The sequence below is a fragment of the Colletotrichum higginsianum genome, chromosome 2 (genome assembly GCF_001672515.1).
Source record: "Colletotrichum higginsianum IMI 349063 chromosome 2, whole genome shotgun sequence".
In the NCBI taxonomy this organism is placed as follows: Eukaryota; Fungi; Ascomycota; class Sordariomycetes; order Glomerellales; family Glomerellaceae; genus Colletotrichum; species Colletotrichum higginsianum.
In genome coordinates, this window is record NC_030955.1 from 1,152,682 (window position 1) to 1,175,007 (window position 22,326).

Sequence of the window (22,326 nt, forward strand, 5' to 3'; positions counted from 1 at the left end):
GCAACTGTGTCGATCCGGGGTACGCTTGTTTCGATGTGTGGCGAGCGGCCGGCATGCCCCCGCGAGCGAGGTACCTGTAACGTGGTTCTAGCTTTCATGACCTTTTGACCGATCATGCCAGAAGCGACTCAGGCCATGCCAAGTGCAGTGATGGCTCGGACAGCGGGAGTGTCTGCAACAGAGTGCATAGTCTGTGATGTTGCGATGGATCCTTTGAAGAATCTTTCCGGATACGGGCTCGGCTTGGACGATGTCTTGCAGGTTCTTTTTCGACCTGGACTAGCTAGCCCCCCTTGCCCTCGCCCTCGCCTAGAGAGCCAGCGGGATGAGAGCGAGAAACAAAGCCTGGGCGAGCTTCTTGCGCGAGATCGACACGTGGATGAGCCACGGGAGACGGGCACGCCGCCGCGCCGCCACGGCTTAGATTCGGGCTCGTAGATTTACATAGTCTGGTGGGTCGTTTGATGTTGCTTGTTTGTGCAACAAACAACCTGACACCGTTCAACTGAGAACCCCCTTTAGTCACGGGGAGCGCGCAGGATGAGGGCATGAGTACACCAGAGGAAGGCCGTGGCCTCCGTTGAGAAGAAAATGTCGACCGGCGTCCTGGGTTGAACCTGGAGCGGAAATAGCGGGAAGTCGCCTTCATGAATCAGGCAGGCTGGGCTCTGGGGCATAGCCCCCGCAGGAACTGAGGCATGGAGATGGTCTGATCTGCCTGTGCATGCGCAGTAGCTGTCTGAGAGTGTTTCCCGGCGAGGGAGGATAAGGAGGAACCGGGCGAGGCGAGTTCGTCCTTTCGCAGATACGGTTTATGTGGATGCTTGCGGATAGTCGACATAATTGTTGAGTTTTGTTCTGCGACGTCCTGAGAGCACGTTGATGGGGGGTAGGGGGCAATGCACAGAGAAGAAACAAAGGGCCAACCCAGGTCTTGGGCCGAGATTGTTTGGTTAGCAACAGTCAGCCTGTAACGTCGTCAGTGGCCCAGATGCATGATATTTCCCGAAAGCAAGAAACGATGGTCCGGAGGGCCTCGTAGAGATCGAGCTTAAGAGGAGTCGAGTAGGAACTTTAACCAGGGTGCTGGGAATGGCAGATCTGCGTCCGCATTTCCAGGCCTTTGGGAGGCACGCATTGGGTAAGGTGAGATGAGGGAAAGTGGAAGGACCGAGGAACAACGGCAGCCCGAAAGCAGGCTAGAAAAGCATCCTCACAAAGAATACGATGGATGGATGCATGTAGGAACAGACGGACGTGTAAGGTACGTCGCGGCCTGGGCCCCGGAGAAGTATCGGAGGGGCTGCATGAAAGGAGTGCCAGTGAAGGGTCTTGGCAAATGCCAAATCGTGGCAAGGACGTCGAGGACTCGAGGTGGCGAGGCAAGACAAGGCGGGGAAGCGGACAGTTCCCGGTCACGGAGCAGGAAGCGTCGGTTCGGATGTGTTTGTAATGTGCCCCATGCAACCCTGATCGATACCTTCTAGACTTTTACTTTCTTGCTGTTCTGTTTCGGTGTCGCTGAGGGCTCCTTAGGGTTCGCCCGTTGTTGCACGCATCAAGCACCGTGTCTGGGCCGGATAAGGCTCGGGAGATCGGAGGACGGACCGGGCGAGTCATGGACGGAAGCGAAAGAGGATCGGAATTGCTTGGGGGGGGGGGGGGGGGGCGGCGGATTTGCAGACTGGATTTGTCTTGCCCAGGTCTTCCCAGAGACATCCGGATCAAGGCTGATGGTCAAAAGCTTTGGCGGAAGCAACGAAGGGTCAAGGGAGCCGTGATGTTGGATGGGGGGCCGAGGAGTTGAAGCCGGGCTCCCAGCCTTCTGCAGGACTTCTGGCGCGAAAAGCTTCTTCAAAACCCAACCCAATCACGATGATCGTCAGGTCAAGGACACGGCGAGGGCGAGGTCTAGGGCAAGGGCGAGGGGACAGGTGGGGCTCGGACGTCTGGACAGGCCTTTAGTGAGCTGGACGAAATGTACTATGTACCTGCGCGTATACACGCTACGGATACCTACCTCTCAGTACATTACACCATGTGTGTGCTCTGCATGTTCACGATGGTTGAGGGGTGTGTCCAGGAAGCTAGGGCGGTCGACGGCGGACTGGGCGCTACTCTGGCGACCACGTTAGCGCGAACCTCTCGCAGCATGTCTGTCTCTCGAGTGCCGCGTGAGCTCGAGGTTGGGGTGAGAAAAAGGGTCTCGATCCCCTCACATGGTGTCTTTCCCGTTGTGGTCACTGGACTCAGTGGGCGTGGGGAGGGGATCGGGCGGAGGTCACTCGAGAGCTGCAGCTGCATACTCTGTAGAGACCCCAGCGAATCGGCCGGCGATATGCTGGTCGGCTGCATGTCGAACCATTCATCATTCCCGTCCGTGACAGCGATGATGCAGCAGACAGTGCGGCGAGCGGGGGGAAGAGAAGAAGTGGACTCTACATCGCACATACAGATGCCGCCCAGGGTGGAGACTGAGTCTCCTCCTGAGGGCGACCGAGTGAGCTGACTTCAGCATCTCCAGTTTTTGATAATGGTGTTTTCGCCTCGTTCCATGGAACAACGGCGCTGGCGGTGGAGAGTTGGCTGTGGACGACGGAAAGACCGGAAATGGCGACAGGGCTTTTTCGTCTTTTCCCCTTCGTTTTTTTCTTCATGGGGGGTCTTGCTTCCCTCTTTTCTCCTCTCTTTCATGTTTCTGCGTCTGAATACGACGAGGGGAAGGAAGACCTGCCGGATCGCCATGTCCAAGTAGGGCAGCGGACTGACTGGCAGTGGCTGTTCTTTCCATTCGACGATGCATTGACCACAGCGCAGCCATAGCCGTAGGTGGCTAGACATAGGTATGGTGTACCGATCAGTCGCACTTGAAATGCAGTTCTAACCAACCCTGTGCCCTACCTCCACGAAGCAAAGCTAAAGTCAAGATGCACTCGCTCGCTCACTTACTCACTTACTCACTCACTCGCTTCTATCTCTTGTCTCGACTTTGGGACGGACAAGATGCTCCCATCATCTTCGTTGCTTCTGCGGACGCATCCGGTGTATATCCTCCGCCCTGTCAGCTTCTTTTTTTTCTTTTCTTCTCTTTCTTTCTCCCTAATCCAGCTCCCTGGTGCTGGGCTTCCCTCACACTAAGACCCCTCGACGCATCTGACTATCTGTATGCCCTGTGCTCTGCCGCTCTCGTTTCTTCTTCAGACATTCTGTACATGGCAGCCGCTCAGTTTGTCCTTTACAGCGCATGCATATTCCGACACATCAACAACCACCATGTCTGATTCTCCGTTACCAGGACTGGCAGGACTCTGTAAGGTGGTGTTCGTCAGCGATCGCCGCAGACGCATGAGCCACATTGTCACTAGGCATTATCAGCATCAACACCACCACCACTACCACCACAAATCGTCGTCGCTATCGGTCACGGCATCTGGCCACCACCATCATCATCATCATCATCACCATCAATCACCGCAACCACTACCCACCGCCGCCGCCGCCTACCCCACTACCACCAGCCGCACCCACCGGCCATCCCAGTCCCCAGCCCACACGCTCGCAGCAGCAAGAGTGCAAGACAACCCATGATCCAGGCGCATCCTTTCCCACCCCCTGGTCCTTGTCCAGCCAGTCCCAGTGTCCGAGCCTAAACCCAAGGTGAACTAACCTCGTCGTCCTCCCCTGCCATACCCGGCGCCAGAGAGAGAATCGACCCCTATTGTGTACGCAGGTAACGGCTTAACCTCAGTTCCCTCACTAATACGGAGGTGGTCCTCGCTATCACATCCCTTGTTGTGGTGTCTTGTTTTTGCTTCCCAGACGTCGTCATGATCCCCATAAACACCCCCCTGTTCCTCGTACTGCACTGTACACCCAAGTCATGGCTGGCCAAAAAATACAGTAGCACGCGCGTCAAAGAAAACCTGACCGACTGGGCTGGACCCCGACTTTTTATTGTGCTCCGCTGCTGCAAAGACCCTGACGTAAGGTGCTGTAGGTACCTATTGTACAGATACTGACTGCTGGTTGCCCTGTCCCTGAGCCCTTGCTTCATCGACAGCAGCAACTGTTTCCCATGTCGCCCGCTGACCAGTGACCGTGACCACGACCACTGTGCCTCTGCTTTCCCCACGCCGTTCCGACTCGCCCTGCCAAGGTACATGCATCCAACAACGCGAGCACCAAAAGTACCTTTTGCCAGGTACCGGAGCATTAGATTCCCCTACCGAAATTCTGCCTGAGTAGTGAGTACCTACACAGTCTACCTACCTTCTAAGCATACACTCGTAGTGCAGCAGCAGGTACTTTCGTCCAACCTCACCGTCCACGGCGCACCCGCTGCACGCCCTGTCCGTCTGGCTGCCCGCGCTCCTCTTCTTCTTCCCCGGCACACTTGGCCCGACCTGGACTGATATTGACGATTTCACGAGGAACTCCGAACGAGAGAGTAGGACAAGCAGGGTGAAGGGGGGGGGAGAAGACTGGACACCCGCCCCTCTGAAGTCTTGGCCACCGCCGCCGAAGTACTGGCCCCTTGCCCAATCCAGCCGACACCACAGACGTACAACACCCTTTGACTTGCAACTCTGCTCGCTCTCTGCCAGGTTCAACTCTGTACGGCCTGCGGCGGTTCCTTCAGGCTAACGAAACCCGTCTTTTCCCTTTTCCCCCAGAGCCCTCCTTCCAGCTACTTTTCTTGGTCCATCATATCATCCATCCATCTCGCTGTCCCCGTCTCTCGTGCGCTCTCTCTCTTTTCTCTCTGTTCTCCCGGACCTCCCTCCATCCATCAACTTGACGATTTCTCCTTCGTCCCTTCGTCCAACCTCGCCTCGTCTCGCCTTGTTGTTGTCTCCGCCTTGTACTACGACAACCTTTCGTGCAGGCCCCAGAAAGTACCGCCGTACGAATACTACACCACATTTGGCTGTTACAGAGACAATCCGCGACATTCCAAGCTACCTGCTTCTCTTCATTTTCACACTCCCCCCCCTTCTCCCTCTCTCTCTCTCTCTCTCTCCCTCCCTCTCTCACCCCTTTCGTCGCATTCTTGCCCTTACTTCCCGGAGACCCTGCGCTCTCTACCCGAATTCCGAAGAAGGCTTCCTCCTGTCAGCAAGTCCACAAATCGATCTTCGGGAAAGGAAAAGAAGTGGAAGAACAAGGGGAACAAGAGAGGTCACACACAAACACACACAGACTCAGCCTGGTATGCCGGCCAAGTGATTCAGCCAGCTAGTCAGCCAGCAAGCCAACTGAAACCCACGAGTCGAGAGTCGACACCATTTGCAACACCACCTACCGGTCTACTACCGCCCGCCTGCACTCATTGCTTGCTTGCCTGCCTGCCTGCTAAGAGGCAGTACTGTCACTCCTGCGGCAGCCGCTACTGCTGTTTATTACACAACCGACAACCGACTCCTCTCTATCCCTTTCCCCCTCCTTGCCGCGCAAATGTTTACACAACCAGTCTCATCGCCACCGACCGTGGGCCCCGTGCCAACATCTGTCACCAATCCCGCCTCGCCCTCTACGAGATCCAGTCGTTTGCGAGGCCTCAGTTATCTCCGCAGCTACACCCAGAACCACATTTTGTCCCGCGAACACAGCAGCAGTCAAGGCTCTAACTCACCAACCTCCAACTCGCACTCCCACTCCCACTCCCACCTGCATCACAACACCGGCGCCAATTCGCACCCTCAGACCCAAACTCAAACTCAAAACCAAAACCACGCCAACCGATCCGTCACTAGCTCTGGTCGTCCGACCCAAAGCCTGCAGCGCTCCCTCAGCTACACGCCTACTTCTACCCCTCGTCGCTCCGACACCGACGCCAGTCTGAACCCTTTGTCCCTCGTTGCCTCGTTGCAGGAGCCTCCCTCATCAGCATCGTCTGCGAGCAAGGCTTCCACCACGCCCTCTTCCCCTGCTGTAGAGCGCCCCTTGGCGGATGCGCTCCCTTCCATCATCGACAACGGTATTGCGACCAGCAGCAGTTTACCTCAGCAGCAGCAGCAGCAGCAGCAGCAGCAGCAACTGACAGTCGACACCGAAACCGCGACCATGACAAGAGCACGCGCTTCTACGACAGGCGATGCACCGGCCGCCGCGTCCCCTGCACCCGAAAACCTGCCCTCGATCCGTTTTTCGGCCTACTACGATCCCCGCGCGACGCGTCCCAGTCTAACTTTCCCCCCTGTTTCGCGGACTTTGCCTTCGGGCGGCGAGATCATCAGGGTTGGGCGGTACTCCGAACGGGACAACCAGCCCAGCATCCCCCACAACACCCCTTCGGCTGCTCCAGTGGGGTTCAAGAGCAAGGTGGTCAGTCGCCGCCACTGCGAGTTTTGGTACGATGACGGCAAGTGGTACATCAAGGATGTTAAGAGTTCTTCTGGCACCTTTCTCAATCACATCCGCCTGAGCCCGCCCGGCACAGAGTCGAAACCTTTTCCTGTGAATGACGGCGACATTGTGCAGCTTGGGATTGATTTCAAGGGAGGCGAGGAGATGATCTTTCGCTGCGTCAAGATGCGCCTGGAGCTCAACCGAGGCTGGCAGAACAAGCTCAACACCTTCAAGTAAGTCCTGCCGATCCCGCGTGCAGCTTCGTGCTCTGGCGCTCACACTATGCAGCATGGCGACGCACAAGCGCCTGCGCAACATGACAGCGGCGAACTCGGCGAATTCTTCAACGCAGGATTGCTCCATTTGTCTCAACTCCATCGCGGTAAGTAGCCGGCATGCGCTTGGTTCCCCACACCGCGTGCCAGCAGGAAAGCTAACGATCTTCCAGCCGTGCCAGTGCCTGTTCGTGGCGCCTTGTTCGCATACTTGGCATTTCAAGTGCATCCGTTCCCTCCTCAACTCTCCACAGTATCCCATCTTCGTCTGCCCAAACTGCCGCATGGCTGCCGACCTCGAGGCTGATATCGAGGATCCCGAAGAGGATTGGGAGCAGATGGACGAGGACGAAGAACCGGAGCAGAAGCAGCTGAAGCAGGAGACCGATGCGAACGCAGCTGCTCCTGCCGAGCCTATTCCTGCCCCTCCCCCTTTGGCAAGCTCAAGACCCCAACTGCCCGAAATCGAACACGACGACGATGCTATGGACTTCACGGTTGCCCTTGACCGAGCCCAAACCATGGCAGAAGCGCCAGAGGCTGCCCCGCGGACGGTCGCTCCCCACACGTCGATCCCGCCTGTTCCAATTCCCGCCGTGGCAGCCGCCCAGGCAGCCGCCTCGCGAAGCGGTCGTGATACCCGCACCCCCTCGCCGATTGGAAACCACTTGGTGACTGCCAACGAAGGCCCAATCACCCCGCGTAACGATGCCGGGCCATGGGTGTTTGACGGAAGCGCCGGTCGTCGTGCAGCGGAGGCATCCAGCGGAATGAGGAGTCTCAATGCGGCTGCCGAAATGGATGTCGATCGGTAGAGCCGGTTCAGTCATATCCACAAACGCCGGAAGCAGCGAACAACACCCTTGGCTCTGAAACGGAGGTCAAGAGTTATGTCACCGGGATAGAATACCGAGAATCGGCGGATGACGGAGACGGAAGAATCATAGTAGGGCCCCCTGCCCAGTGTCGTCTTCCGTATTCCGTCTTGGGTTGTTCTGATTCCCAACTGCACTGGGTATCCTCGTTGTTTCTACGAAAGAGCGGACGCAACGAAGGCTTGTGCGGGTACTTCTGCCAACTATTCGTAACCGGATACGACGTTAGCATTCCTCGGTGGAGTATGGGAAGAGGGAAGCGAGGCGTGTGGTGTGCGGTGTCAGGCGTTTAAATGCATTGCGGAGCGCTCTATCCTTACTAACCACAGCGGAACAGAGCTATGTTGATTTTCTATGACTGGCTTAACGGAAGCAATACGCTGGGAGGTTGGGCATCATCTATTTCGGCTACAAATGCTACTTATAGAGGACAACGGGGCACTTGCATCCAGCGGAGTCGAAACGATAGCATACACTAACTAATACATACTTGGCCGATGATAGCGCCTTGTCTCATGACCGGAATGCAATAGATGCACATCTTTTTTTGGCAGTCACATCTCATTCAATTTTTTAATTTTTTTTCAGCGGGCACACGAGGTGCTACCGTGCATCTAAAATCTTCACGATGCAAAATGTGTCTGCGTCGATTATTGTTTCCGGTCCCGTTAAAAGCCAAGCCCACCCTCATGACCAAGCCAGCCGTGCATTTCGTGGAATACGAGCGGCGAAGGCTGGGGATGACGTCTTCCTACTCGATTCGATACCTGTCGCTTGGCTGGACTACGCGGGCGAGCGAGGTTCCGCAGTATTTCCGAAGCGATAAGCGATAAGACGATAAGGTAATCCAGAATTGGAGGTGCTACTGGGCTGGGTGCGTCAGCTTCCGAGAACAGCGAACTTTTCCAGAGCCTCGCTTCATCGCGATACATACGATACCCTTCACCATCCACCGTCCACCACCAGGACCATTTTTCACCACAAACAAACTGGTCGGTGATCCGTCTAAATACACGCAATGCTCCGTTCATTAGCGACGCGCCTGCCGCGACGTGCGGCCGTCACATCATCGCCGCTCACAACATCAGCGATTCGCCCCTCTAGCCTCCCCTCGTCCCGCCGCACACTCGCAACCACTATCGAAGCCATCCCCAAAGAGCCGACAGAACTCGACGCCATAACTACCCTCCCTAATGGCCTGCGCGTTGCCTCCGAAGCCTTGCCGGGCTCCTTTTCCGGCGTCGGCGTCTACGTAGATGCCGGCTCCCGGTACGAGGATGCGGGCCTGCGAGGAGTTAGTCACATTATGGACAGATTGGCCTTCAAATCGACGGGGAGCCGCAGCGCCGACTCGATGCTCGAACAGGTCGAGGCCCTCGGCGGCAACATTCAGTGCGCGAGTTCCAGAGAAAGCATGATGTACCAAGCAGCGACCTTCAACGGCGCCGTGCCGACGACGATTGGGCTGCTGGCCGAGACGATCCGCGACCCGAAGCTCACCGAGGAGGAGGTGTTGGAACAGCTCGGCACGGCCGAGTACGAGATCAAGGAGATCTGGAGTAAGCCGGAGCTCATCCTGCCGGAGCTTGTGCACACGGCCGCCTTTAAAGACAACACACTTGGCAACCCCCTGTTGTGCCCGGAGGAGCGTCTGGGTAGCATATCGAGGGAAACCATCCAGCGTTACAGGGACCTTTTCTACCGCCCGGAGCGCATTGCTGTCGCATTTGCGGGCGTCGAGCACGAAGAGGCCGTGAAGCTTGCGCAGCAGTACTTTGGTGACATGAAGGGCTCCTACCAAGAACCGACAATCTCACGAACGGGCTCGGAGACGTCCATAGGCTCCCAGGCCTCGGAGTTCACCGACGCATCCTCCTCCTCCTCCGCCGCCGCCTCCGCCTCCCCCGTCCAACAACCCTCCAAACTCCTCTCCAAGGTCCCCTTCTTCAAGAATCTCTCCACCTCGGCACCCAACAGCGCCTCCGTGCTGTCCACGACGCCATCCTACAACATCAACTCCCCCGCCCACTACACCGGCGGCTTCCTCTCCCTGCCCCCACAGCCCCCGTCCTTGAACCCCAACATGCCGACCTTCACTCACATTCACCTCGCCTTCGAGGGTCTCCCCATCTCCTCGGATGACATATACGCGCTGGCGACGCTGCAGACCCTCCTCGGTGGCGGTGGCTCCTTCTCCGCCGGCGGCCCCGGCAAGGGCATGTACTCGCGCCTGTACACCAACGTTCTCAACCAGCACGGCTGGGTGGAGTCGTGCGTGGCCTTTAACCACTCGTACACGGACTCTGGACTCTTTGGCATCTCGGCAAGCTGCATCCCCGGTCGCACCGCCAGCATGCTCGACGTCATGTGCCGCGAGCTGCGCGCCCTCACCCTCGACACAGGCTTCTCGGCCCTCAAGGCGGGCGAGGTCGACCGCGCTAAGAACCAGCTGCGCTCGTCGCTGCTCATGAACCTCGAGAGCCGCATGGTCGAGCTCGAGGACCTGGGCCGCCAGGTCCAGGTCCATGGGCGCAAGATCCCAGTCACGGACATGTGCCGCAAGATCGAGGCGCTGACGGTCGAGGACCTGCGCCGCGTTGCGCGCATCGTCGCCGGCGGCCTCGTGGAGAACGCGGGCAAGGGCAGCGGTGCGCCGACGGTCGTGTTGCAGGAGGCGCAGGCCCACGGCGTAAGCACGCACACGCTCGAGTGGGAGGCGATCCAGAACACAATTTACGACTGGCAGCTGGGTCGGAGATGAGAGTACGCGGTAGCAGCACAGTAGCAACCTCCCCCTCGTTGTAGATGTCTTGTCTTGATAGATCTGAGTGTGTGGTGAGGGCAGAGGGGGGCAGGGATGAGAAATGGCCATAGACGGGGGCCATGTTTTTGTACCATAGAATCGGGAAGGGGGGCTGTGTGTAGTTGTTGTTGTATCAGTAAAAAAGGCCGGCATCGTCACAAAAAGCAGGAGAAAGATGGAACAATGGGCCGGCCAGCACATATACATGCTGGCTGACGACAATGGGTGTTTCTTTGTTGTGAAAGGGGGCTGCGAGAGGCTTCCATCTCGTGGCGGTCGGACCTGTAGAAAACACTATTCATCTCGGGAAAAAAATATCTAAGCGAACCCATATCCGCCATCACAACTCGCTACTCGCCAATTTGTGGCCGAGAGATCAACGGCCAGACAAAGACTACAATAACCAGGCAACGGGCCTTCGAGGCAGATTGTAATATTATTAATATGGTATCGCTCGCTAATAACAAGACCCTTCGGTGAGGCGTAACTAACATATGAAAGATCACCATAGTAGAGGGGGAGGTATACGTAGGTGGGTTGTAAACGACAGGCATGCGGCCTGACCAGACCTGGTCGGCATGGCATTGCTGCTACAATCGCCGTCTTCTAAGGCAGACATTTCCTCTCCCTGTCAAACCATGCGTTGTCTAAATTAAGTTCTTCTTGTTTTTCTTCTTCTAAAGCTTGGATCGAATGGCCTCGAGCCTGTACTTGACGTCCTTGAGCGCCTTGGTGACTGGCTTCCAGTCGTCAAACTGCCGGAGCAGCTCCTCCGTCTCGGACGACAGCTCGGTGCGGACAAAGTCCTCCTCGAGAAGACCGCGCATAACCCACGGCAGGTGGTACGGGTTCGGGTTCGCGAGGGAGGAGTTGGCGTCGCGGCGGTGGGTGACGATGGCGGGCACGTTGGGCCGAATGTCCGAGGTCTCGAGTGCATGGGCGAGAGCGAGGTCGTAGACCTGATCGTCGTAGTAGAGGCGCGAGTGGCCCTCGCCCGAGTAGAGGCTGCCGGCAAGCGGTGTCGAAAGTTCCCTCAAGAGCCCGTGATCGGAGACGCCCAGATTGCGAAGTTTCAGCGCAAACCCAACGAGGTGGGCGATGCTGAAGATAACGTTAGGAAGAAAATAGAGATGCGTTCGAAGGGGGCTCACAAGTCTGGTGCATGGATGCGGCCGTCAATAAAAACCGCGCGGTATATGTAAGGGTGAGATGCGGGTGAGTAGATGGCTGACTCCATTGGCACAAGCTGGTCGTCGATGCTGCCGATGTAAGTTATCCTGGCGCCGTACTGAAGCACTTCTTTCAGCGAGTGCTCGTATCTCTTTGAGATGTCACTGTCCGGATTCGAGAATTCCCATAGCTCGTTGGCGGCGCCCATGAGAATGCCCATACTTGACTTGTAGTCAGGGAATGGCCCCAATGAGACGCCCGCTACATAGAAGTCAGACTAGATTCAAAGCACACCGAATGAAGGCAGATGGACAACATACCCATGGCGCACACGCCGATTTTGGCGTTGGTGATGATGCCGAGGTCAATCAGCTTCGCCAACAACATGATCCCCACAGGTACACCTTGCGAGTGGCATGCAACCAGAATCAGGTCTGCGTTGCGGATGTGCTCGATCCAGTTAAGAAGAAGCTTCCACAGGTTGTCCACTCTGTCGGCAATCCTTCCGTCGCCCTCCAGCGCAACCTTCTCTATCTCGCAATCAGGGGAACCATGAGCGTCCGTCCATCGCCTGACGGCTTCGGCGCCCAGGTTTGCAAACCGCAGTGAAGTACCAGTGGGCTGTCCAACCATGGGCCGTAGGTACATGGCTGGGAAAAGGCCGTGGACTCCAATTGCAATGGCCTTCTTGATCTTGGGGGTCTCTTTCACTCTATACACGTGGTTCGCGGGAGGCTGTTGTGTTCTAAGTAGCAACGATGTAATCTGCTTGACGATGGATGGATTGTCTTTCATCCGGTATGTGCTTCCGAACGAGGGCAACAGCAGGTTTGGCGGCGGCCCCTTGCTGAGTGTTTCTTGACTGGTGCTGGGCTTTGGCGTTCCTGGTTTCAGGGGCGGTTCCTTTGGCGTAGTCTCCGCAATGGAGGTTTTTGACGAAGCAACCGACTCTGGCCGAGTAGGAGTCCCTGGTCTGGACGGCAAGTCTAGATCCATTGACTGGGGACGGTTCCGCTTCGTCTTCCTCCCAAACGTCGACGGCGCAGATACAATGCTCGACTTGGTGTTTTTGGAAGCCTTTGCATCTTTCGCGCTCTTCCCATCATTTGCACTGTTGTCAGAATGGTTCTGGTCGACGTTTAGGCCGGTGCGCTCAGGGTGAGCCTCCGACCCCTGTCCTATCACCGCCAACTCTCCAGACTCGGGTCGGATTGCTGGAGTCGCTTCGCCGTCCTTCGGACGAGTATCCCTGGACCAAAACGCCCAGGTCGACCCAGCCGATGGTTGCTTCGAAGGTTCCGGCTTCGGCGGCGGCGGTGGCGCTTCGTCCATGACCACGTCCTCGGGTTCTTTTGTAGGTTGATCTGTGGCACTCGCGCTTTCGGTGCTGCCCGTTGACTTCACAGGGTCTTCGTTTGGAGCGTTTTCTGCCACAGGAGCGCTTGAGTACCAGAAGCCGAACCACGAGTTCGTGGGTGCTGGCGGGTTTAGATCAGGTTGCGTTGACGTTTCTGCTGATGGTGATTCGGCAACTGGTGAGGTTTGGACCTCGGTCTGGGCTTCTGGTTCTTTCCGAGGTTCCACCTCTTTTGGTTGCTCTTCAGCCGGCGTGAATGTTTGCGTCTCCGTCACTGGCGCCCGTGCCAGCCACCCGAACCAGCCTGAAGTTGCGACAGGCGTATGCGAGGTTGGCTGCTCCTCGGTCGGCTTGGTCGTGTCGTCAGTTTTCGGTGGCGCTTCCTCTGCCACCCGCGATGTGTCCTTGGCTGTCCGTTGCACCGCTGTGGTATCTCCGTCGTTCTTCGCGATTTCCGTGCTCTCCTCTGGCGTCAGAGCGCCCCCGTTCTCTGGTATTTGGGGTAAGGAAGTGGATGATTCGGCCGGGCCGTCGAAACTCGCTGAGTCTATGCTCTTTTTCGTATCAAATCGTCGAAAATCGGGCGTGCTAGAAGGCTTGAGCGTGCCTCCAAATATAGTCTCTCGTGCAAGCTGGGTCGAGGCGGAGGACTTTGGAATGCGTGGCCAAGAGCCGTACCAACTCCGTGCCTTGCGGACCTGTATTTCCAGGTCAGCATCCAACGCCTAGAAGAGAACCCCATATGCCCCGAAACCCGCAGTACCTGTTTCTGTGAATTCTGTGGAGAGTTCTTGGTTTCGCTGCCGCTTCTATCCCTCATCAAAGGCATCTCTCGCGTAGGGCGGTTCGTGGGTTCTGGAACAGCCGTGACCTGTGACGTAGCCGATGTTGCTGTCGCAGGGGCAATTGCCGCAGGTGGACTCGACGAGCTCGGGTCCGACAGGATGGTGCGCTGGCGCTTTCGAGGAGACATGGCGGAGAGGGAAGCCTCAGTCGTGAGCGAAAGTCAGGCCAGCAGGTTGAAAGTCAATCTGCCGCATGTTCGTTTTAGAGATCCGACATCTGGAGGCTGGCAAGATTTAATGGCAGGTGGCCGTTGTTGTTGTTGAGACGGGGAAGAGGAATAGGCTGCCTGGGATGGTGGCGCCCACACCAAAAGGCCTAGGATGTGCGTGCGAGCGCTACCTGGTAGGTGCTTGTAATAGCGGGTGCCCGCTGGGGGCCAACCCCTCGCCCCTCTAAAGGCCAGAGAGAGAGGTGGGCGTCACCCGCATGGACTCGAGCGGTATGATTAGATAAGACGCGGAGGACAGAGGCGGCGGCATGACATTCGGGGGAAGAGTGAGCAATGTGACTCTGGCCCCACATCTCCGATTACGATAAGCTACAGTTCATCCTTATCTCTTATCGGCCTGTATCCCGCCCGACATTGGAAAAAAAATGTTTCGGTGGAGCAGTCGCAAAAAGGTCCCTGGGTCTTTTTTTCTGAACCTGCTCCTCTATAACATCGAGTCCGGAACTGTTGCAAGCAATTGCGACCTGGTTTTTTGGGCGCAACAATAAACATGAGCTCTCTCAAGCGAAAGGATGCCCCCGGGGGTACTCCTCCATCAAAGTCGGCAAAGGCCTCGAAGGTGTCCCGACCCTCGAAGCGCGACACTCCCACCAAGGACCGGACGACGGCGACTGCAGATGCTCCTGCGCTGAAGGCTCCCGCCGTCTCGGCACTGCTCAAAGATGAAGAGCCCTTGTTCCCTCGTGGCGGTGGAAGCATTCTCACGCCGCTCGAGCAGAAGCAGATCACCATGGAGGCGAAGGCCGACGCTGCCAAGGAGGAGGCCGAGCTGTTCGACCCTAACGTGAAGAGCAAGGCAAAGAAGGAGAAGAGAAGGAAAGCCAAGGACACCAAGGATGTCAAGCCCGCAAGAGATGAAGATGCTGTCAAGATTGAGGGTCTCAACTTCAAGGTGAGACGAAGCCCGGCTTGCTGGCTGGGGAACTGCTACTGACAGAAGTGAACAGCGACTTGTGAAGGGCTCTCTGGTCCTCGGTCAAATCACTCATATCGACACTGTCCAGCTCACGATTGCACTGCCCAACAATCTCACAGGACATGTTTCGATCGCCTCAATCTCAGACACGACAAACTCAAAACTCGAAAAGGACCTTAACGCCGCCGACGAGGAGAGCGATGACGACGAAGAGGAGGACGACGAGGGAATCGACTTGAAGTCCATGTTCAAGATCGGCCAGTACGTCCGCACACACGTGCTGTCGACAGCAGACGAGTCGGGCCCGGGCAAAGCCAAGCGCCGAATCGAACTTTCGCTCCGACCCGCAGAGGCCAACGCTGGCATCACCGGCGACGACGTCGTTGCGCATACTACACTCATGGCCTCGATCGCCAGTGTCCAGGACCATGGTTACGAGATGGATCTGGGAATCGAGGGAGATCTGAAGGGCTTCCTCCCCAAGAAGGAAGTCGGCCCCGATATGGACGAAGCCAGCCTGCGGCCTGGTGCCGTCTGTCTTTGTGTTGTCAAGAGCGTGACTGGAATCGTTGTCCAGCTGTCGACCGACCCTCTCAAGCTCGGCAACACATCGCTTGTTGCATCGACCGCCCCGACAATCAACTCTTTCTTGCCCGGATCCCTGGCCGACGTCCTGCTCACTGAGGTTACCTCGAGAGGTATCCAGGGCAAGTTGCTTGGTCACCTGCCCGTCACTGCTGACCTCATCCACTCTGGTGTTGGTCCTGACAATGTCGACCTCGAGGCCAAGTACACCGTCGGCACCAGAGTCAAGGCAAGAATCATTTGCAACTTCCCTGCTGCGCGCGAGCCCAAGCTCGGTATCTCTCTGCTGCCGCACATTGTCGGCTTGCAGCCAAAGTCATCGGGCAAGGGCAGCAGAGCCAAGGCTCCTCTTGATATACTTCCCATCGCCTCGTTTGTCGAGAAGTGCACTGTCCGCAAAGTCGAGCCTGAGATTGGTCTCTACGTAGACACTGGCGTTCCCGGCATTGCTGGCTTCGTGCACATTTCTCGCGTCAAGGACGGCAAGGTTGATGCGCTTTACGAAACGAGTGGCCCCCATAAGGTCGGCTCTACGCATCGCGGTAGAGTCGTTGGCTACAGCTCGCTGGATGGCATGTTCCTGCTGTCATTCGAGCAGAACATTCTTGATCAGCCCTTCATCCGCCTCGAGGACGTTCCCGTGGGAGAGGTTGTCTCTGGCAAGATCGAAAAGGTCATTGTCGGCGAGAACGGCGTCAGTGGTCTGATCGTCAAGCTGGCCGAGGGCATCACTGGTTACGTTCACGAATCGCACCTTGCCGACGTTAAGCTTCAGCACCCGGAAAAGAAGTTCAGAGAGGGAATCACCGTCAAGGCGAGAGTTCTCTCAGTGCGCCCTCGCAAGCGCCAGCTCCGCCTGACGCTCAAGAAGACCCTGGTGAACTCGGATGCGCCCATTGTCAAGAACTACGACGATGCCGAGGTCGGCATGCAGACACCTGGAACCATCACTGGCTTCACCGCCGCTGGCGCACAACTCGAGTTCTTCGGAGACGTAAGGGGTTTCCTGCCCCTGTCCCAGATGAGCGAGGCCTACATTAAGGATCCCAAGGAGCACTTCCGCGTCGGCCAGGTTGTCAGTGTCCACGTCCTTGATGTCAACCCCGAGGAACGCAGGATGGTTGTTTCTTGCAAGGACCCCTCAGCATTTGGCCTGGACAAGCAAGCAGCACTCAAGGCTCTGAAGATTGGCGATATTGTGTCCGCCAAGGTCAGCCAGAAGACGGAGGATGAAGTCTTTGTTGATCTTGAGGAGAGCGGCCTCAAGGCCATTATCCGCACCGGTCATTTGTCAGATAAGTCTGCCAGCAAGACTCAGGCTGCTTGGAAGCGCATCAACGTTGGAAACTTATTGTCGGACCTCGTCGTGCTTGACAAGAACGAGCGCCGTCGCGCAGTCATTCTCACCCAGAAACCCAGCTTTGCTGAGGCCAGCAAAAAGGGCACACTGCTGTCGAGCGCTGAGGACGTTACTGTCGGTGCTGTTGTTCCGGCCTACGTCCGTGAGATTGGTCCCTTCGCCGTCTACGTCCAGTTTGGCGGCAGCCTTACCGGCATCCTGCCCAAGGCTAAGTTGCCCAAGGATGCGCAGGAGAAGCCGGCCTTCGGCATGCGCAAGCACCAGAGCATCGAGGTCAAGATTGTGTCTTCCAACCCCGAACAGAACCGCATCATTGTTGCCCCTGCATCCGCCGACGAGCCCGCACCGATCGCGCCCGAGTCTGCCGTGAACTCCGTCGACGACAGCATCAAGACCATCAACGATATCGCTCTTGGCACGATACTGAACGCCAAGGTTATGTCTATCAAGAACACCCAGTTGAACGTCAAGGTTGCGGACAACATCCAGGGCCGTATCGACGTTTCGCAGTTCTTCGACGCGTGGGAGAACATCAAGAACCTCAAGAACCCCCTGCAGCAGGTCAAGGCAAACGAGATCATTCGTGTCCGCGCCATTGGCATCCACGACTCCAAAAACTACCGCTTCCTGCCATTCTCTCATCGTTCTACCCACTCGCTGATCGAGTTCACCGCAAAGGCGAGTGACATCAAGGCCAAGGAGGTCGAGCTGCTTTCATACGACAAGATCGAGGTTGGCTCTTCGCACGTCGCCTTCGTTAACAACCACGGCAAGAACTGCTTGTGGGTCAACTTGTCGCCTACTGTCCGTGGCAGAATCAGCATCATGGACGTCTCGGACGACTTGTCTCACGCCGGAAACCTCGAGAAGTACTTCCCCGTGGGATCTGCTCTCAAGGTCCGCGTCTTATCCGTCGATGCCGACAAGGGACACCTAGACCTGTCTTCTCGTTCCTCCACAGGCTCTAGCGAGGTTACGTGGGACTCGTTGAAGAAGAACATGACCCTTCCCGGCAGAGTCACCAAGGTCAATGATCGTTCTGTCATGGTCAAGCTCAGCGATTCCGTCTCTGGCCCTGTCCATCTGGTCGATCTTTGCGACAACTACGACGAAGCCAACACTCTCAAGTACACCAAGGGCGAGATTATCCGCGTCTCAGTGGTCGAGGTGGACAAGAGCAACAAGAGACTCAGGCTTTCTACCCGCCCGTCTCGCATTCTCAGCTCCACCTCCCCTGTTGCCGATCGTGAAATCACCAAGCTGCCTCAGATCTCCTCGGGTGACATTATTAGGGGTTTCGTGAAGAACGTGACCGATAAGGGCGTTTTTGTGCAGCTCGGAGGCACTGTCTCCGCCTATGTCAAGATCGGCAACCTCTCGGACCGTTATATCAAGGACTGGAAGGGCAACTTCCAGGTTGATCAGCTAGTCAAGGGCCGTGTCATCAACGTCGACACAGCAATCAACCAGGTCGAGCTGAGTCTCAAGGCTTCCGTCGTCGAGAACGACTACACACCCCCTGTGACGTATAAAGACATCAAGGAGGGACAGATCGTCACCGGCAAGGTTCGCAAGGTTGAGGAGTTTGGTGCCTTCATTGTCGTCGACAACTCTCACAATGTCAGCGGTCTGTGCCATCGCAGCGAGATGGCCGAGAAGCCCGTGGAGGATGCTCGTAGGCTTTACAGCGAGGGCGACGTGGTGAAGGCTAAGATCCTGTCTGTAGATGACGAGAGAAAACGCATCACTTTCAGTCTCAAGCCTAGCCACTTCGACGAGGACAGCGATATGGAGGATGTCGAAGGAGGTGCTGAACTGGCCAGCGATGAGGATTCCGACGTTGAGATGGGAGATGGTGGTGTCCAGCTCACCATCAGTGGAACAGACAACTTTGACGACTCGGATGAGGACGAGGATGACGAAGAGGAGGAGGAGGAAGAAGACGACAGTGATGTCGAGATGGAGGACAAAGCAGCCACTGGCAAGGGCTTGAGCGCTGGCAAGTATGACTGGACGGGTGACGCATTCGACGAATCGGATGGCGAGTCAACAAGCAAGACGAAGAAGCCGACGGCGACGGAGAAGAAGGAGAAGAAGCAGAGCGGGATCCAAGTTGACCGCACCGCCGACCTCGACGCCCACGGACCCCAAACCGCCACCGACTACGAGCGTCTCCTCTTGGGAGAGCCCGACTCGTCCCAACTCTGGATCCAGTACATGGCTTTGCAGATGAAGGTCAGCGAGCTGGCCAAGGCACGTGAGATTGCGGAGCGCGCCATCAAGACCATCAACATCCGCGAGCAGATGGAAAAGCTCAACGTGTGGATCGCCTACCTCAACTTGGAGGTCGCTTACGGCACCAAGGCGTCCACCGAGGAGGTTTTCAAGCGTGCTTGCCAGTACAACGATGAACAAGAGGTCCACGAGCGTCTGGCCAGCATCTACATCCAGTCCGGAAAGCTCAAGGTATGCATATCAACCACAAGCAGTTGAACGAATTGTCACTAACACACCCAACAGCAAGCAGATGATGTCTTCCAGTCACTCGTGGCCAAGTTCAAGTCAAAGTCGCCCAAGGTCTGGGAGAACTACGCTCACTTCCTGCACGTGACGATGAACGAGCCCGACAGGGCTCGCGCGCTCCTGCCGCGTGCCACCCAGGCACTGGAGGAGCGACACACGGCGCAGCTGATGGCCAGCTTCGGCGCTCTCGAGTTCAAGTCGCCCAACGGCGACGCCGAGCGCGGCCGGACGACGTTCGAGACGATCCTCGCGACGTGGCCGAAGCGGTTCGATCTGTGGAACCAGCTGGCGGACCTCGAGATCTCGGCGGCAGAGCCGGACGCGACGGCGATCCGGGACGTTTTTGAGAGGGGCGCCAAGGCCAAGGGTCTGAAGCCCAAGAAGGCGATGAAGTGGTTCAAGCGGTGGGCTGAGTGGGAGCAGAAGCTGAGCCCTAAGGGCCGGGACAAGGTGATGGCCAAGGCACAGGAGTGGGTTACAGCGGCAAAGGCCAAGAAGGGCGCCGCCGAGGAGGACGACGAGGAGTAAGACTTCTGGGGATGTTATCAGCCAACAATCAAAATGGGAAAAGTCTTTTCTGGGAGGTAATGAAAAAAAAATCAGTCTGCATGGGAGGGGAGGAGGGCCAAAAGCTCATCGATCGTTCTCCATTTTTGTCCTCGGGCTAGCCCGAGATGCGCCTCTTTTCTTTTTTTCCTTTTCTTTGTGTGCTAATATCAAATCTTTGCAACGGAACAATACGAGGATTTACTTCCTGCATCTGCAAGAAACCAATAGAGCCTTCTCGACCTTCACCTGTAACTCACTCACCTGCATCGCCGAATCGAGGTTAGTGTCGTGGGTTGGGTGACGAGCAGTGATTGATGCAGTTTCCCGAGATCGTCGCCGGGATCCAAATTGCCTCTTGATCTCACTTCGAAGCGGTTCCGGTGGGGGAAGGAACCCCGAGTCTCGGCCGTGCCGTATATCTCCTGAGGTTCGAGACAGACAGTCAGTCATAGGCGAGCTTTTGTCTTGGACAGGCCAAACGTCACCTGTCTATCAGGCAAAAGTCCCAGGCGGATTGAACTCAAAAAAGTGAATTTTTTTGAATGAAATGAGATGAAGAGACGGCGCTACTTGGCATTAGAAAAGGGGTTTAGCGTTTGGCCTCGTTTACCCTGGCCCTTCGCTTCATCCCGCAGCATACCTGACATTCGCGTCTGCAGGCGTGTCCATACGTGTCGATACGCAGACGGCCGCCGAGTGTGCTCTCACAACAGGTGCGATGAATAGCCAACTGCAGCTTTCGGCATGAGAACAGGTCATGCTCACTTTACTCTCCCATTGAAAGGATCACAAAGCGGCGATGAGTGGGAGTACAGGAAGGGCTAGTGTGATACGATGACCTAAGAATGAGAAGAGCAAGTAAACAACGGCGCGGGGCTGGTTTGTCGGGCGCCACACCTGAACAGAGGCTGCCCTTGACCGAGTTGGGACGCATGTTTTGTTTCTCTGTTCCTCATGTGGGCTGCTGTCATGCTTTGCTGCTGCTGAACTGGTATTCTTGCTTTTCTTCTCACAACTAAAACAAATCATCCAACCCAACACGAGCTCGTGGTAGCAGACAGTCTTTCTCTTTGATCTGCACCCTTGATCTGCACCCTCTCGTGTAGGGTCCTTTGAGACGACCATAGCTCAACCAACGGTTTGATCGCCGTGAAAAAATAGACTCCTCCAAGACCGGGTCGGCGGAGAAACCAGACTGGTCGGGGCGCGCATCGCCCGCCAGCAGCGGTACCTGCGTCTCGAGGGGCCGCAGGGGAAGCTTCCCGTCCGATGTCAACACGACTCCTTTCGCAGCTTGCAGAAGGACAGCACGGGGCAGAAACACAGACTCGTGGCGGCTGACCTTGCCCTGTCCCGTGCTCCCCGCGGCCAGCGACACGCGAGGAAGAATGAGAGAGAGAGAGAGAGAGAGAGAGAGGAAGGGAGGCTACAAAGCGCGTTGCCATGGGCGTATGCGGGCGCTCGTATATGTACAGGACTGACTTTTCCATCCGAGCACCGACCAGCATGGCTGTGAGGCACGCCGGGTCGCTGATCGACAACCATCGGATGCTTGTCATCCACCTCGGATGGACTCACTTCGTTCCAATCGGGTGTTGAGCCATGGTCAGCAAGCAAAACGAACCTGCCAGCGCATCGCATTTGCGGCGCTCGACGGTAACAGACGGGAGGGGAAACGAGGTGACACACCGAACGTGTGTGGGCAGAGAGAAGCCAAACACGGGGAATTGCGGCCAATGGATGGGAGAAACTCCACGCGATTCTCACGATGGCTGCACCGTTGGTGGCAACCCAGGTAACGCCGCAACGCCGCAACGCCGCAACGGCCGCTTGAAGCTGTATGTCTGACTGACTGGCCTGGTCTACTCCTTGCTTGGGCACACCAGCTGCACAGTCTGGCGGAAGGGGCACCACAGCAATACACCTGAGCCCTCACCTTCACCGTCCCTCCATTATCTGTCCCCGGACACTGTCTATTTCCCCTTTCGCACTAGACCTTGGTGGCGCCGAACACCAAGGCAAGAAGCTTAAATGCTCGTCGTCCAATCCCCCGCCCGAGACCTTGGCGTGGCGTCTGCTAATGTGCTGAGTGGTACGCGATACGAGACTTCTCCTCCTCACCCCCAGCCCCCCCTGTCGCCGGCAAGAGTACGCACCATGACACGGCCGGGCGGCGAAGCGGGACCACGGAACCCAAGTCGGAGCGCCGTACATCGCATTCGGTCCATCCATGCCTGGCTCCCCTTGGTATTGCAAGGCTATTGTTAGACCCGGTTTAGCCTGCATTGCAGCTCCGGCGCATGGATTTTCTGTCCGCACATCTGTCTCCCAACACCTGCACAGTCAGACCTCGACCGCCTGGGCGAATTCTTGTCGCTGAACATCTGCTGATGCCCTCTTGGCTAGCCTGGTCGATAAGGGTGACTTCCATGTCCCAAGCATAGGGCCAACGCAAGTCTCTAGTCCATGTGCTTCTGGTCATGTTCTCTG

The 22,326-nt window shown here is 56.8% G+C and overlaps 4 protein-coding genes across 4 annotated transcripts; 3 read left to right on the forward strand and 1 right to left on the reverse strand.

Moving 5' to 3' along the window:
• Positions 1 to 5,454: 5,454 nt before the first annotated feature.
• On the forward strand, positions 5,455 to 7,438 carry CH63R_02109 (FHA domain-containing protein; the record flags this gene model as incomplete). The annotated part of the gene is made up of 3 exons (XM_018297084.1): positions 5,455 to 6,581; positions 6,637 to 6,730; positions 6,797 to 7,438. The coding sequence occupies 3 exons, from the start codon at positions 5,455 to 5,457 to the stop codon at positions 7,436 to 7,438; spliced, it is 1,863 nt and encodes a 620-aa protein (XP_018161900.1).
• Positions 7,439 to 8,516: 1,078 nt separating this feature from the next.
• On the forward strand, positions 8,517 to 10,259 carry CH63R_02110 (Insulinase; the record flags this gene model as incomplete). Its single annotated transcript, XM_018297085.1, has 1 exon — positions 8,517 to 10,259. One exon carries the CDS (start codon positions 8,517 to 8,519, stop codon positions 10,257 to 10,259), a length of 1,743 nt encoding a protein of 580 aa, XP_018161901.1.
• Positions 10,260 to 10,978: 719 nt separating this feature from the next.
• Positions 10,979 to 13,801, reverse strand: CH63R_02111 (uncharacterized protein; the record flags this gene model as incomplete). The annotated part of the gene is made up of 4 exons (XM_018297086.1): positions 10,979 to 11,402; positions 11,453 to 11,732; positions 11,792 to 13,526; positions 13,592 to 13,801. The coding sequence occupies 4 exons, from the start codon at positions 13,799 to 13,801 to the stop codon at positions 10,979 to 10,981; spliced, it is 2,649 nt and encodes an 882-aa protein (XP_018161902.1).
• Positions 13,802 to 14,393: 592 nt separating this feature from the next.
• Positions 14,394 to 19,815, forward strand: CH63R_02112 (S1 RNA binding domain-containing protein; the record flags this gene model as incomplete). The annotated part of the gene is made up of 3 exons (XM_018297087.1): positions 14,394 to 14,795; positions 14,851 to 19,230; positions 19,285 to 19,815. The coding sequence occupies 3 exons, from the start codon at positions 14,394 to 14,396 to the stop codon at positions 19,813 to 19,815; spliced, it is 5,313 nt and encodes a 1,770-aa protein (XP_018161903.1).
• Between the last annotated feature and the right edge of the window lie 2,511 nt (positions 19,816 to 22,326).